Genomic DNA, 17,513 nt, shown 5'->3' on the forward strand with positions numbered 1-17,513 from the left:
TGCTGTAATTTTTATTTTATGAGTTCATTGTTCACTCCGGTTGCTGTGTAGAAATAGTGCCATGAAATGGTTTTTTTTGTGGAACTGCTGATAGGAGTTTAAGATTCTAAATAATGTGCACCTTCATTAAATACATATGAGGAACATTATAAGGAATATACCATGCATGTACCTTGTTCTCTGTGTTGAAATGAAGTTCTACTGGTGATACTCAATGCCTAGATTCTGTATAGATATTTTTACACTATATTTGTCCTAATTGTCAGAATCATAAACTGTATGATTCAACCCATACCAGATCGATTCTTTTCTTTCTGACTGTTTTATTGAGACAAAGCCCAAAGATGCATCTTTTAAGTGTGAAACACTAAATTCACTTTTCTGTCTAGAATTTCTCCATCATACTCATTAAACAGTTTATAATTTTTAAGTCAGTTGAAAATTGTATCCTACAGTCTACTTAATAGCTGAGGAGATAAATACAAGGAAGTGATATTTGGATGAGAAGGAAGTTGCCACTGTCCCTTCTTTTTCACCTCCCCCATCTGGCAGAAAGTACTTCCTTGTTTTAAATTTGTTTCAGGCATCTTGGCTTTTTGATGAGTTCAGAGCTGTGTCCCTGTTATAGTTCTAAACTGTAGCAAAGTCTTTCGAATAGCCTCTAAGCAATATGCAAACAAAGTTATTTTAAATGTCACATTTCGGTTCAGTAAAACTCACTAAATAGTGGAGTAAGCTGCGTCTCATGGTATTGCAGCTGGACATGTTGTAATACAATTTGTACAGAGTTGTGTGTGCACGTACAGAGCTGGTGGATCTTGTTTTCTGAATTTGTGGTGTAGGACATATAGGTGTTCTTTAATATACCCTGTGCAAACCTTGTATCTGTTGCCTCTCTTTGTAACGTCGAGACTCCTCAGCTCCTGACTTGAGCACACTGTTCATCCCTTTAGTGTGTGGAGAGGAAAAAACCAGTGCATATTTTGCTTGTTAGATGCTGTGTCAGACTGGCCAGAGCAGGAATTTAACCCTTCACTGAAGGAGTCACTAGGTGAGATCCCTTTCTTGTTTCTACAACTTTTGAAAAAACAGATCCTCCAGAATGCAAAAATAGATTAAGTCACGTGTGCAAGAACTGGGGAGTGTGAGAGTTGCTTGCTCAGTCAGTCTCCTGTGGATGCATTTTTAATAATATTGTGGAAATATCTGTAGTTGATAGAGAGGCATTTAAAAGTTTTGAAAGGTTTCAGTAGTTTTAGCAAGGGTTCTTTAGTCGTGCACTAAAACATTCACCATGGACATTACATGTCAAGTCGTGTAATAATATTTTGTAACTGAAGAACTAAATGATTGTTTACAAAATTTTTCAAAAATAAAAGTCTTGCATCAGTGCTTTCCAAGCCAGGTAATTTGTTCTTGCAGATTTTCTGTAGGCTACCATTGATCATGCAGTAAATGTGCTGGCTTTGCCCAGAACTTCTGCTTCACATGAGGCCTCAAATGGCTGTTGGTCATACAGCAAATTCAGTGTTCTGCTGCTTTGTTGATATATAGCCTCTCTGCTTCATAATCTATTATTCTAGCGTTATTGGAAAGATGGGATTTTCTCCAGATATTTCTTATAATGAGCAACAACCTCTCTAAGCATTGTACAAACAGTAGTAGCATTTTTTTTACTATGATGCATGATATCACACTTACTTCATTTAGGGTTAAATATAGTCTTCCTGTCTCCTATTTCAAGTGACATAACTAGGACTAAAATGTCCTTATGCTTCAGCCTGTTTATTAACAACCTTCAGCCATTCCCAGAAGACTCAGGAAGTGCCTGTTTTCTGGCTTGGCTATGGTGAAAATAAGATTTCTTGGTGTTTAGGGGAATGGACATAATTATATCCTTTGTATATACAAGGCAAGTGTAATACTGCCCCTGTCTTAAGATGGCAACTATTTTAATGTAATAATGCTTGAAAATATATGGTTTGTGATCTGCTGTTGTCCTGGATAGAGATGTTTGAAAATGGTCTGTTTCAAGTTAGTGTGGGAATTAAGCTTAAAATAGAATGTGTTTCAGGGTTAAGTTTTGGTTCAGATGCATGTAAGACTGAAGTTTTCTAACAATCTCTATTAAGAACATACGTGAAAAAAACCTGGCTAAGTTTCTTTAAAAAAAATTCTTTCCGATTAAAAGTTGAATGAAATTAAGGGGGTGATTGAAAGCTAAGTGAGTGTCTTCCAGTCCAGTTTACAAAGTAGGATTTCCTGATCTGTATTTTATGTATGCTTGTATTCTAGTGATACTTACCTCATATGAGCGTGTGTGTGTGTGTATTTTGCTCAAGTGGTGGTCGTAAGGGAGTCCATTGTGACTGCTTGGGGCCTGACCAGTGCTGACCTCCTTCCTAGCTTGTAGGTAAAGATGTTACAGCTGTGCACACCCACAGTGGGGAACCTGTGCATTGACCAGCACAAGGTGAGGAGGCTGTGATGGGGAGCAGAGAGGAAGGGGGGCTGGAACTGTGTTCTGGCAGGAGGGGATGTGTTGGTAGAACTTCCTGAGGAGGGAGAAGTGGTGTGTTTAGGGCACAGCCCTCCCTAGAGTGTGTGGCAGGCTGTGGGACTGCATACAGGGTCGTGTGAGTGAGGGAGAGAGCAGACCTGGAGGTACTGCAAAGAAGTGAGGTTTTCCTTAAGGTTGCATCCTGACGCAGTAAGGAAGGTGTACTGTTCTTGTGACTGCGACCATCTGGTAACTGAAGAATTCTGGAGATTATTCATTAACAGGGCAAACAGGAGTGGTTGTTGAGATACCCTCTGTGGCAGTGTGTTCTTTCCTCTCTTGTTTTAACACTGGTGTTCAGTGTCCCAGTTGTGAACTTTTTCAGAGTTTGCTCTGCTGGTGGGAAACTCTTGCTGGTGAAGTCTGAGGATTATAATGTCCAGCTGGTCCACTCACTGGTGCAGGTGAACTGGAGTGTGCAGCTGTAATCTCTCATGTTTTTCAGCTGATCTGCTAATCTCTAGGAGCAGAACTTGATTCTTTTGTAATTATGGCTGCTTATTTCAAAAGCACTCACAAATGTTTCCACACATATTCTGTCTGTGGCAGATTCCTGCTCTTCCTGGAAGCGAAATGTGTCACACCTGTGAAGTTTTTAGGTCTCAAACGAGACATCCCCTCTTGCCAGACCTGACTTTGATGTAGAGTTTCCAAAGCAGTTCCTCTGCTGCTGGTCTGGGGACATCTTTGTGGAGAAAAACAGTCTTAATTTTTCTCATCCTCAATCGCATCTCTCCATTTTTAGCTTTGCTTTAGGAAGCTGACCTGCTGTATACATTATCTTACAGTGTGGCCAGATCGCCAGTGTTTCAGTACTTTTTTAACTTTTTGTTCGAGCAAATGTTTCTCTAATCATGGAAACTTGACTTTTTAAAATTCAAGTTGACAGTGATACTGCTTTTTAAAAATATATGCTAAGGCTTAACAGGCAAATAAATTTTTCATATTGTGTTGGTACTATGAATTTATTAATTCTTCCTCAGAGCAAAGTAGTCTTTTGTCCAGCTAAAAGTCATTTTTTAATTCCTGTTGTTTACCTTTTGCATATTAAACACTAGCAGAGTTTCTCGCTTAAATATTTTCAAGCTACAGTATAGTGTACTGTTAATACCAGTGTCTTAATTTTTGCGAGCAAAGTAGCTCCGTGTCCTGAAGGTCGACCTACAAACAGAAATTCTTTTGAGGAATTATTCTTCTTTTCATGTCTCAAAAAGACTAGCAGATTTTCTTCATAGTATCCTGTACATAGGCCTGTACAATCTGTAGTGACCTTTTAATATGAAATTAAAATGTGAAGTACTGTTTAATTTATGTGTATGAACATGTTACTTTTTTCTCATCTTAATCTAAGTGCCTCTGCTTTATTTCCAGTGTCACTATGGCTTTTGATGTTGCTGCTCTGAACCTTCTAATTGATATTAATCTTTTAGTCTGTAAATTACTTAGCCTTTAAGTTTGCTCACAGCACATTTTTTCCTCTCTCTTAACTGTAATACCCAGATTATTTTCACAGAGGAATGAGGTATAATTTGCAGATTAGTCTGGAGCTACAATCCAGAACTCGTAGAAAGCAGAAAAGCAAAACACTTTATTTTTTGTTCTTGATATAGAAACAGCTCTTTGTTAGTTTTTAGATGTGAAGCTAACAGGGTGTTTTGAAAAGATAAAGTACTGTTTAGCTGGAAGCAGCTTTTGTCTGCCTCTTAGGAAGAAGCACATTGCAGTTGCAAGGAAAAAAGAAAGACCTAACCAGATTGATAATTATGAAAACAAACAGGCAGGAATACAGAGAAATGATAATCAGTTCAGACAGTAAAATAAAAGAGCTATTATCCTAAGATAGAAAAGGAAGCAGGAATGCATAAAGATAGAGACAAAAGTAGAAACGAAAAACAGACAGTGAAGAGGTATCTATGGAGAGAAACTGAAATGTATTGTCAGAAGTAGATTAGGGTAACATGCTCTAATTAAAATACAATTTTATAATTAACTTGTCGTGAAGACTAATAGCCAAAGCTATTTATATACTGGTAACTTCTCATTAATATATTAATGAATGATTATGGTTCCCATAACTTTTGATGTAGCGCATCAGGTAGTTCTTTGCACAAACACTACAAGTTTTTTTGTTTCCTTTTTTGAAATAAAGAAATTTACTTGGAGATACTGCCAAGTAAAACAGGGAATCATTTGAAGGCCTTGATCATTATCTAAAAATTTAAAAAAATAAAAACCAAGCTGCATAATGTTTCATAATTCAGCTTCAGCTTCTTATTTCATGAGTTTTAAAGTCTTAATATGTTAAATAGTCACTTTATAATGTTTTGTAACTTAAAATACTTAACTTCTTGAATAGAGTTGGGTGTTAGAAAGCAGTCTTTCTTCTGCAGTGCTGCTTGTGCAGAAAAAAAAGACATTATGCAGAATTTAACCTATCATTTAAATTTATCCATAATTCAAGTTCATGTGATAAACACTCATGGGCATTAATTGAGTCAACAAGAACTGCTAAGATTGGTATTTAGTATCTAATCACCCACATTTTCTCACTTGGCTTTCTGTGTATTTGTAGTTGTGTGGTTAAGTAAGTCATGGCTTTTCATAAGGTGATAATAAAATACAACATTTATATCCCCCAGTGCACTGAGGCTTTTTCAAGGCAAAGTGTTTTGATTTTTTTTTTTTTCCTTGAACCAAGACCTGATTTCTGCTTTTCCATGCTTTGACCACTGGCATAATACATATTTCCTATACCAGCCTGCATAAGGGTTAAGAGTTCAGAGAGCAAAAGACAGGATTGAGTTTTTAATCTCCCATTCGCTGACTTGGAAGTTTAGACTGGCTGTGCAGCCTGGAGAACAAAGAATTGGGAAAAAACCTCATCTTGAGCCAGCACTTCAAAAGTGCAAATAAGATCAGTTGAGTGACTGCAGACTGAAATTGTGATCAGATAAAAGTATGGAAGTAATGATGTACAGTTGAGTCAACGGAGAATAAAATGATGGCAGAATAATTAATGCAAAGTATCCTCATTTCAAATAAGATGTTTTATTAAGTAGATATTGCAGGTGTAATTAATTGCAATAGGTTTCTGAAACTTGTAAGTCGATGTACTTCAATGTTTAATGTGATTCTTAAAACTTTCAGCTGTATTGTCTGGAGGTCAGTGAAATGGGAGACTCATTTGAAAGCAATTCTATGTTAATGCAGTTAGCTAGTTTACATATTGTAAAGGAATAAATTAGTGAAACAGAGGGATTTTTTTACAGAATGATATCACAATCCTAGCTTTAAATGCAAGTAGAATTGCTTTCTGAAGTTGATGAAAGCCAGGAACGTTAACCCCTAAAAAATCTCAGTCTTGTTTAATGCCTTTTATTTGAAACTCCCACTCTGCTCCAGTGTCTGGACTGGTAGCTTTGGGAAGACTAAACGTCCAGTATTTATGTTGTAGCAATGCTCTCTCTTCAGAGATGTCCCATGTTTTTCTTTTTATTGGTTCTTGAGGCTTGTTTGGAGAAAAAACAAGAGTCAGTAAGAGGAGGAGAGCAAATTGAATTTAACCAGGAGGGTGTGTTTTGTCTTGGGTGCAGATTTGAGTTGTGTTCATTCTTGGCTTTGATGCTTCAGCTGCTATGTTTGTAAAGCTTCCTGGTATCTGCAAACACGTGATTAGAACTGCAAACTCGGAGTGTTTATAACATTGATCTGTGTTTCCAGTAAATAATCTGGAAGTAGAATTTAGGTAGGTGGCATTTGTTTTGGAATAGTCTGTTTTGACCCACTCCAGACTTCTTGTCAAGTTTCAGATTTGTTTGTTTGTAATGGAGAGGCTTTGGACTACATTTGATTTTTAAGTGGGCAGTTTCTACTACAGCCATTAGTTGACCTTAATTGCTTTAATAATAGTCAGCTGCAGTTTTAATCAAGTTTTTTACAAAAACTGTCTGCTCAGCTGCCAAGGGGTGTGGGCAGTTACTAGACAAACAGCAATATATTTTTGCTTGGAAATACCGTCGAGAACCTACTTCATTATCATGGCATAGATAGCCAGATATTGTAGGATGTGATTTTTTTTTTTTTTTTAATAACCTGCTGATTGCTAGTTAATGCAGTTTTCATATTTCTTATAAAGGACCTAGCCAAATTAATACACTGCTATATTTATTTTGAAATTACAGACCTTAATTTCATTGGAACTGTTCAGTCTGTTTTCTTGTCTGTACAGCATTGCCTGATTTTTGGCCATTTTTTTCCATTGAAGACACCACTTCTATCTCAGTGCATTAGTTTGGTTTCCTTTGTAGCAGTCTGGAAGATTTGTTGTTTGTGTTCCGGTGCAAAAAGGAAGATTTTTGCTTAATTGAGGCTCAAATGTGAGCTTCTGGAGAGAGACTGAAAGTAAATGAGTAAGATCTGTGACCGTGGAAGCCTTTCTGAAAAGGCCAGTCCTTTTTGCTTCTTCATTGATGTTGCCTTTATCTTTTACTCATTTATCTCAGTAGCTTTACAGAACAAAGTGAGGTGGTTCTTGTGACTGCAGACTCTCGTTCGCTGGTTTGTTGTTTATAGAGAATTTGAAAACTTGTGAAGCTTGTGGGCTAATCCAACAAAGCTGTCTTTGCACAGAACCTACTGTTTATAGAATCAGATTAAGAAGAGGAATTAATGGGGGAAAAAAGAGTTTTTGTCATGTGATCAGTGATGAAATCCTTGTAGTAAAGCGTGATAGCTTGTCAAATGTAATTTTCATATTAATAGCAGATCTTGAAGGAAGTTTGAGCAGTGGAGTCCTTTTTTGTTTCAGCAAAATATTTGGAAAGCCGCTGTCTCTGGTTGCATGTTTGGAAACATGAGTAATGTGGTGTTCCCTAATGCTAATGAAACCTTAGCAACAAATGAGAGCTTTGTGGTCTAAAGAGCTTAAGTAGGACAGCAAAGGCTTTGTTCTGCTGTGTGCTGAAGGAAGTCAGTTCCTTTTAATGGCATTAGGTATTGACTTCATGCCAAAAGCATCTTTTACAAACTGCTTTTGGATGCTGGGTTAATTTTGTCAGAGTAATTAGACAAATGAGTGGAATATAAAAATGAAAGGCTTCTTGAGATCGATGTATTTTTATGCATATTTGCAAATGTGGTTTGACGCCACAGTCCGGTAACTGTCTCCCTATTCCCACACTCAAACAATGCATGTGCAGCTTCTCTGAAAGGAGTACCAGAAATGTCACTTTATTGGACATAAGATACTTGAAGGGAAGCGTCCAGTTGGTGCAAAGTGCACGTATCAGAATAATGCGAGATACAGGCCACGGTTTCCCCAATACATTAAAATCTTGTCCTCAGTGCCTCTCCCATCTCTTGGCTGTTCCTGTGGTTCTGTGGTGAAACCCCAGAGCAGTGGGTGTGATTTTGATGGCCAGAGTGCTGCAGAGGCGCGTGGTAGAGCAGGATGGATGGTTTGGTGGGCAGTGCTTGCATGCCATTGCACTGAAGGGCTCAAGGCACTAATGGCAGTGGTTGGGAGTCTGGGCTGTAGGGTACTGGGACCTGCAAGGCGACGCTTGAGAGCAACCCAAATCTTGTTAGGTTATTTTTATTTATGTTGGTTATATAGCTGTGTTCACCGGGTATCTCTTTGAGTGAATGTGTGTTCCTTGAGTCTTAGGCCTTGCAGGATTTTGCGGCATTTTTTGATTTAGCTGTAGATCATCCTACTGCACGTTGAACTTGAACTTAAATTGCTAATGCTAGAAGTCTACATCATTCGTTAGGTTCCGGCAAGCTACCGAGTCTGTGAGCGATAGCCTCTGATAAACAGCCTTCAGGGCTTCTTTTTGTGTAAGTTAATTAAACTTTGAACTTCATTGGTTCCTTTTTTCTTTTTCTGCTTTTTTTTTGTTTATTGTGTATTTGTGTATTTGGATTCAGCCTCTACAAGACACAAACTTTGATGTTTTAGTTACTTGTCTTTTTTGGATTACTGAATAACTGCTAATTTTAAATGCTATTGCAAACTGAAAATCCTTGATTTTTTTACTGCAGTAGATTCTTGTAGCATAAAATGCAAGTATGTGTAAGACTAAAAATGTTTGCTAGGCAGTATTTTGTACCGTTGTTTTCTCCTGCCCAGTTCTTAACCCCTGCCCGTATTTCCACTTGTTTTTTGACTTTTCAGCTTGTCTTTATTAGTGTATCCTCCACCTGTTGATCAGTACAGAGTGCAGTGAAAGATTGGTTTTGAAGATGGTTTAATGTATTAAAAATTCCCTAAATTTTTTTTTTTTAATGTAGTTTACTTGTGATTGTTTCTCCTTTTTGTGTTGTGCCTTTACTTTGCTGTATTTTTCTTAATTACTAAGGACAGGTCTGCTTTCTTTGGAGTCTCCTGTTAGAGCTGGTCATGGGCTGTGTATCTAGTTTTGATTTAATAAATGTTTTTGATATGCAGACTACACCCACCTTAGTCATTCTGCTAAAATTTATGTTATTTTTCTTTCAGTGTGTAATCCTAAGAGTGATAGAAATTTTTTGTATCCAATGGAGTTATAACCTCTTGCGTTTCAAGTCTGCCAGACAGCTCTTCTGTGAGCCTATTTATCTAATAGTGATCTTTGGCTGTGTCTGCTATCTTGGTGGAAAAGATTCACTTTTGAAATAAAGCGTTTTGAGAGGAAAGAAAGACACATATACATTGTGAAAGTGATGAAAGACCACTTACAGCTTAATATGCAAGTATTTAGAGCTGTTTTTACAAAAAGAGGTAGATCTGTTCCTGCACATGAAACCTGCTGTTCTGGTACATGGCTGATACATATATATGCATTTGACTGATTCATGACTTGAATGATTTCCACCCAAATAGCAAGCATTCCCTCAGAGCACAGCTTATAAATAAGTGTTGTACAAATCTGGTGCTGCTGTGATTCTTAACTAATTTGGGTAATTTTGTTTCCTTTTGTTTTTAAAGGATCAGTTTGATAACTTGGACAAGCATACGCAGTGGGGCATTGACTTCTTGGAGAAATACGCAAAATTTGTAAAAGAAAGGATAGAAATTGAGCAAAACTATGCAAAACAACTGAGGTAAGGTTTTTTTCTTTGCAAGAGGTTCTTAAAAGTTACTTAAAATCACTGTATCGCTTGGTGGGGAAGTATGAAATGTCGTGATTAATGACTGTTTTTCATTTACAGAGTGAATTAGATCACTAGCTGTTTTCACGACAGACCAGTCCAAAACAGAAAATTATCTTTGGGTGTGCACTTGCTTGCTTGTTTTTGCCTTCTCTCCCACCCACCCTTCAGATCTTTGGACTAAAAAGATTTAAGGCTTAAAATTAAAGATTCAGAACAAGGAAAACCATAGTGACTTTTTGCACAGACTGCCAGCATGTTTGCTGTAAAGTGCATTATCTGTATCTACACTTGAGTGTATGTGCGCCTCTGCTGCTAATTAATTTCTCATGTTGAATTGGCAAGAGCTCCACTACATTGTGTTAAGAAATCTGATTGAAATAATTGAGTAGAACTTGAGAAAACAACAAGACCTTCCTGTCCTTAAAGCACACCCTTTCCATAGCAGGTCTTGTCCCTTTGGGTGAGACTGTAACCCAGCCACCCTTTGTCTTACCTCTGTTCTATAGCTGCCAAGTGAAACATCTTCTAGGTCCAATAGGAATTTCCCTTCAGGGATCCTACAAGGGGACTAGCAGCCATGAAATGGCTGCTTCAGAGTAAGTTATTTCTTTAGGATAAAGTAGGTTGATTTTTACCACCAGTGCATTCAGTGCTTGAAGAATAAAATTTAAAGTAAGACACTCTGTGAACTTGGCCTTCATTGCCACCTTTGCCATCATCTTTACTGTCTTGAATTCCTCTGGGGATTCGACTGAAGCTGCTGCCTACCCTTGGCAGACTGAAACTGATAGCAGCTTCTCTCCTGTGGTTTCTTCCATCATCTCATCATTTGCAAACCAGATTGTCACTAGATAGAGAGCTGAGAAATCCTTCCTCATTAATACAGTAAGGAGGTTCACAGCTGAGAATATGGATGTTCTCTATCTGGGCTGCTCATTTCCTTTTTGATTTCTTTATCAGTTTCTTTTCATCCAGTTGTATATATTCACCTAACATAATAACCCATTGTTTTACTGAAAGAATTTTTTTCTTAGAAGGAATAAAAAAATACCACTTTTCCAAAGCTGGTATAGAAGAACTTGAGGAGGTAAAGGAAGGTTGGAAGCATGCACAGCACCGTTTGCAGCCCTGTTTTGATTTGGTTTCAGTTGCCTGTTAAAAAATAGAAATATGTTTTATTTCCCCAGATCTCTGTGAAGATCTTTTCCTTAAATAGTGTTAACAAATGTCATTTTACTTGATTGTATTTAAAGGTTCATTCCACAGCTAGCAAGATGAGACAACATATCATTACTTCAGGATTTGACTAAAAATAGAAAATTTTCTCTGTTCAGCATTTTACACTGGGTAAAACTATTGGTTTTTCTTGAAGTGTCTTTCAAAAATGCGAGAATTTTGTCGAGTACCCCTTCTGTCAGATGCCTGGAGTGACTGTCCCTGTGCAGTAAGTATGACAGTTCTGGGAAGCACAGGTCTTGCTGCACACATGTTATACAGTGCATGCATGCACTTCCTGCCTGCTTCCCACGAGGGCCTGGACAGCACACACATCAGAGGGTGACTGATTTTCTGCCAGTAGACCGCTTCATGAAGCTACTCTTTGATATTCTGGCATATGTATGCTTTGGAGGAGACCATCTCGTGATAACAACTTGATTTCATCATTCCTCCTGAGGACACTGAGGGGATTGAGATCAAACAAAATTATCACCTTCAGAAGAGTTAGCCATCCTGCATCTTGCTCCTGGGAAGTTCTGAGAGAGAAGATCTTACGGGATGAACTGTGGTTCTGGTGAATTTTAATATTGGCAGCGTATGGCCTGTAAGATAGATATTAATATCCCTACTGGAAATTTCGAGTGTATCACTGTTTCTTCCTTTTGTAATGGAAAACAATCTGAAAAAGAGTGTTGAGACTCTTTTCATAATGAACTTTATATAATGCTCTTGGTTAGTAGAATACGAACAGCACAGCAGGTAGTCACATCTGTGGCCTTGGTACTTGCATGGGAGTCCAAGGAAAGCCAAGTTCAGTCAGGAGATAAAGCTAGTGATGAATGGTGGTATTTTTGGTTTCAGTGTGGACCATGAACATGCTGTTGAGATCATTGATGGATCTTATTCTCATAGACTTAAACCCAAGGATGAAAACCTGAGTTAAATTTCATAACAGTTTTCACAAATTTAGTCTGTCTCCTGGCAGAAATTCATATTCACTTTGTGTATGCTCTTGCATTTTGAAAGCTTTCTTTTTCTTTACACTGTCACAACTTAGTGATGAGCCTTTCCCAGGTGCAGCAGCCCTTCCTGGTCTTCTAGGAGATGGCAAGGGGTGCATGTACAGCATATGAGGAGCTGTTTGAGCAAACTCACTAGATTCTTACTGTATGCAGCTGTTGCAGCTCATGGTTGCCAAGTAATTCCAGAGGTGATAACTTTTCCAAATGCTGGTTTTAGGTTACAAGTCATTCCTTGCTATTCTTCTTTGATACTGAAAAAAAATTAGAAGAAAGATTGGGGAATCCTCAATTGTCTGTGGGGGAAAAAGCCACCCAAGACAGCTTGTCGTGTCTTTGTCTGCAACATAATATGTTCTGAAACAAAAAAAGGAAGTGTAATTTGATTTTGTTTGAGCTAACTTAAAGGAAAATATGCAGTTTTGTGTGGTGTAGGTCTCAGCTAATGTATTGTGTTACCCCGAGGTTTACAAAGGTTATTAGAGGCTGTTACTGAGTTACAGAGATGTGAATCAGGATGAAGATATTGCAGGGTACATTGTACATTAACACATTCTATTTTAATGATATGACTGGTTTTTTTATTTTCTAATTGGGGAAAAATAGATTTAGTATGTGCCAAACCGCTAGGCTCGTGTCTGAATTTTTAAATTGAATTCTCAGATACTGTTTTTGATCAGCATTGTTTACTAAAAGGGGCAAGACTGTTCCACATGATTACACACAAAATAATTCTGCAGGTTCACTCCCTTTTCATCCTGTCCAAAGCATTATGACACTCGAGCAGACAGAGGAGTTCCACTTTCTGTGATGTTAGGCAGTAATACAAGTTATACCTGCAGCTGGAGAATAAACTGAAATAAAATTTCTGAAGATGGTCAGCTTCTCTATTGTTGGTTTAAAGCAAATAGCTATGATTGTTCTTGAGCTGTTTGTTGCCCATTAAAATCGTGTGTTGTGATCTCTGGAGAGATCTAGTTACTCTGATTGAATCTATTTTTCATGTTCTTTCTGCATAGTGTTGTGTTTAAGTGATATTTTCATAAATGCAGTATTAATATATGCATATGTCTAGTCAAACTGAGACAGTTTCCACATTTTTATATGCATAATCTTGGAGACATTTTTGAAAATGGGTGTAAGCTCAAATGTAAAGCTGGGAACAGAGATCATCACCACATGTAATCGTTTCTCAAAACTCTCTTCCTTTGATTGGAGCTGAGATTTTACACTGCTCGTTACTATTCAAATATGGTTGTGGCAGGTTTTTTTATAGCCCTGTTGCCATAAACTTAAACTTGTAATTTCTTAAAGGTTCCAAGAATATTCAGGTTTGTAAACTTGAAATCTGGGTTACAGTTTTTTAAGATTGATTGCGCCAGTGTTTCTGATGAGATGTTACTAAACACAGTTAATTGTTACTGTTTTCACCAGTCCATAATACTGATGTGCAGTCACTAAAGGCATCAGAATTGTAATATGTAATTACTTTACCTATAAATAGGAAGTGCTTTTAAGTACTTGCTGCAATTTTAGCTATGTATGAAAGCAAAAACGTGTGTGACCAGGCTCATTTGTAATATGATCTAGAGGCTGTAGTGGTTTACTATAAGCAGATACCACAGGACCCGAGCTGCTACCATAATAGAAATTGTACCAAGTTGGTGCTGCTGCTTCTGTTCTTGATGTGCTGTATTAATTGACTGAAGAAAACTTAGTTTTGAGTTTATAAACACAACTTTTTACACATCTGTAACATTTTGTGTAAATGTTTTATGTACCTGACTATAAGTAATTTTCATCAACCAAAGTGCTTTCTGAAACTTCTGCCTAAGTGACTGAGGTCATACTTCTCTTAAAAATCAGGTTCCTGTCTCACTGGTGGTGACCTGAGACCAATTTGTATCAGGAAGTGAGGTTAACAAAATTACTGGAGCAGTGCAATTGGATGTGGTTAATCCTGTATAAAATCTGCTTCCAAATGGCTGGCTGTAAGACAGTGTGATAAAAGCCATCAAAATTTTACTTCCAAGGAGAATTCAAGTGTCATCAGCTGCACCTTTCTTAAGAAGCGAAGACATTAATCTTCTACATTTGTTTCTGTTCTGATGATCAGCAATTGCTTGTACAGTTTTCTTATAAACCAGTCCAGATCCATATCTGAATTCTGAGAAATAGGCAGAGATTTAGATTGAAGTGTCAGAGAATGTTGTGCCCCCTTAGAAGTGTCAGCTGGTTCCTTTTTGAAAGAATGTCACTTTTCAAATTTATGCTCATACTGGCTGCCTGTCAACCTGTGCTTTTTCAAAGGTCTAAATTTAAGATCTCTGTTTTGATTAGGTATTGGTATTCACTTATTGGAAAAGCCATCTAAGCATAATTATTCACATGAACACTGGATTTTTCTTTGATCTTTAAACCTACATTTGCCTGTCTTTTCATATTTATTGCCTTTGATTACTGTACCTTGTGCTGTTAAATCCCATCATAGTGTTTCAAACCCGTGTGTTCTTTTGATCCAAAGTTAGATGGGATTGACTAATGAAACTGGCTGTTATTAGGAGAAGGGATTATATCATATTTTTTTCTTTCTAGAAATAGTTAACAATTGCATTAAAGAATGAAACCAGAACAGAAATCTGCATGCTATTAAATAATCTATATTTATGACCCTTCTCTCCAGCCATTTTAAACTGTATGGCTTTAGTAAGTCCTTTGTTTTCTCATTTTTAACAGCTCTGAAAATCTTCCCTTGAAAAAGCTCGTGCATGGTTGCTTAGCTGCAGCGTTGTATGTGTGCTATGCATTTCACCTTCTGAATAAAAATAAGATGAATTTTAGGAATTTCCTGTTCATTAATAAGCACTGAGGAACAAAGCAGAAATGTAAGGAAGAATGGAACACAGTAAAGTTACTTAGTGTATATTTTTTTTCTATTGTATTTATGCATTTTCCTATCAAAATGTCTGCATTTAATCCCTACCAAGCAGGATGTTACAACAGGCAGTGGGTTCTGGGGGTAGCAAGAAGAGATTCATACTTGAACTTCAGTAAGGAGGTTAATTTCAAATGTGTAGATAATTTTTTAAAATCAGTGTTTATTCCATTTCTTAGTACATATTGATATGAAAAGGACCTGACTTTCATAGCTGCTTTTTTTGGTTGTAGTCTCAGAGGATATAGAAACAGGCAAAAGACTTTGTGACTGGATGTCGTCTCGCTACGTGGGCTTTTGTACCATAGAGATGACTTCCCGATAAATGGATTTGAGAAATTGTACAAGGTTATTTTAGATAAAAGCAGAATTAGCACCTTGGTTTTAATGGTAAGGTACTTTGTAATTGTAACAACTGAAGTTACGGAGAGACGGTGGGGTGAAATACACAACATTCATGCCAGATTTTTACCTCCTAGAATCTTCTCTTAACTCCTCCATTCCTTTTTCCCTTGCATTCTGTGATAAGCAGATTATTTCATATCAATGCTCTCAAAAATTGGACTGGCATACTGTGTTAAGGGCTGGTCCTGTGGATTGTCTTCTGGAGATTTGCTTGGTTTCTAAAATCTGGATTTGGAATGCTGATGGTAGAACAAACTGCAAAATCTTTTTTCTGAAGAGACACATTGCCTCTCCTGTTCTGGCCGTGTCCTTATTGAAGATTTGGAAATGCTGTGGTTAAAATCTTTGACCTGAACCTATGTTCGAAGCTTCCTTGAGGCATGGAGGTTTGTGCTCATGGCACGGCACGCAGCGTGCACGGTCTGTGTTACACAGTGGTCAGACATTGGCCTTGTCCTCGTCTGCTGCTGCCTTCTGCATGTGCAAAAAGGATGGTAAATAACAAACTCTTCATTTCATGTCTAGGCACTGCAGTGCAAGTTTTAAAATATTTGCGAATTGTTCTAGGTCAAAGTGGTATAAAACTTTGATAATAGCATAGATTTCAGCCTTGTGTTATCTAAAGGACCCTTATAAGTTGACAGGAGTTGATTTATTCATAGAACATTAAACAGAAATAATTTGTTAATGCAGTTTTCCATGTGTGTCTTCTCAAAAGAGACTCTAAAATCTGATTCTTTTTTGTTCTTCTTTAATAGAAATCTGGTTAAGAAGTACTGTCCTAAACGCTCACCGAAAGATGAGGAACCCAGGTAAAAATGTCCATTTCAAGTTCTGTGTGTAAAAAGTGAGAACTAACAGTATATGCTGTCCTTTTATGGATTTACTTTTAAGATAAATAGTTATATGTTGATGATGACAAAATAATTGTGCTTGGCTTCTTACAGTTCTGCTGTATTCTTAAGCATGAAACCTTGGTTTACTTCTATTGGTATTTTAATGTAGTAAACGTGGCAGGTTGTTCTTGTTCCCTTCCAAATTAATATTTAGGTAACTGAAATTTCTAAAGCAGCAGTTTAGCTTGCTATGTACAGTCTGGTATTGTTTTTTAAAGAAAAGCAAGTGTGTGTCCTTAGGCTTTGGTTTTTTGGTTGGTAATAGAGATTTTCATTGCATTTTTATGGCAATGCAAATGTAGCTATCCATCTCTATACTCAGACCTGAATCCATCTCTATACTCAGACCTGAGTGTACACAAATTGTCATGTTATGGGCAAGAAGAGCTCTTAAAATGCTGACTTGCTTTGACTCCGGAGGCAAAATAAGTGGATGTCTAATGGTGGAAGAACAATTTGTGCTAAACAACTTTATCAGAAATGTGCTTGTTTTGCTGTCCGTTCCATAGCTGTTTAAAAAATATATTTGAAAAAGCACAATACTTTTTTTTTTTTTTTTTTTTTTTTTTTTTTTTTTTTTTTTTTTTTTTTTTTTCCCCTTTAGGGTTAAGTCTTAGGAAATAAAAAAAGTTTCAGGTTGCAGCCAGAGCACATGCTGCGCAGAGTGCCTGAGAAGCCACAGTGGGATTTCCTTTAGCTCTTCTAACTGTGTAAAGATCCTGGACCTGAGGGAATAGGCTTTCCAGTGCTAGAGTGGCGTTTGTAATTCCCAAAAGCCAAGCCTATGGAGATGGCTGTATTCCACAGTTAAAAGAGAGAGAAAGATGTATATTTTAATGTGGTGCCTGTGTTTTTTTTTCCTTTCTTCCCTTCCACACACACTTTCTACCCTTTGCCCCTCCTCTTCCCCCCTTTTTAGTGCCAGCCATAGTGGCACCTTACTTCCAGCCAAGAGGTGGGCAGGCAAACAGGCAGCTGTCTCCAGAGCTGATAGCAAACTTGTTCAGTAGAACGCATCGGGATGCGTAGGAGTGCTCTGATTGGCATGTTCCAGCCTCGAGACTACCGAGCGCATCATCTCTGCAGCAAGCTCAGCCTCCGAGCCTAGGGACGTATGTATCCGTTCCCCAGCTCAGGCCTCTCCCTGGGCAGCTTAGGAGATACCACTATACCACAGGGCTTGCCAGGTAGTATTCTTCTTCTTTCTTTTCCATCCACAAACCCCACGTTCTTATAAAATGTATTTGAAGAGACATTGCGACGGCTAGTAGATGCGAGGCTTAACATAGGCTTTCCCAGCTTGTGTTTCTACTCTACCTCGAGTAGCATTGAGATGAGGTTTATTG

At 37.7% G+C, this 17,513-nt stretch overlaps 1 protein-coding gene across 3 annotated transcripts in view; it reads left to right on the forward strand.

Moving 5' to 3' along the window:
* Nucleotides 1-17,513, forward strand: part of FNBP1L (formin binding protein 1 like) — a 55,390-nt gene that overhangs the window by 17,619 nt on the left and 20,258 nt on the right. For all 3 annotated transcript variants that reach the window (XM_040072830.1, XM_040072829.2, XM_040072831.2), the window contains exons 2-3: nucleotides 9,528-9,643; nucleotides 16,030-16,083. In XM_040072830.1, the coding sequence (XP_039928764.1) occupies nucleotides 9,528-9,643; nucleotides 16,030-16,083 (170 nt within the window). The remainder of the gene's footprint in view (nucleotides 1-9,527; nucleotides 9,644-16,029; nucleotides 16,084-17,513) is intronic.

The sequence above is a fragment of the Hirundo rustica genome, chromosome 9 (genome assembly GCF_015227805.2).
Source record: "Hirundo rustica isolate bHirRus1 chromosome 9, bHirRus1.pri.v3, whole genome shotgun sequence".
NCBI classification, from domain to species: Eukaryota; Metazoa; Chordata; class Aves; order Passeriformes; family Hirundinidae; genus Hirundo; species Hirundo rustica.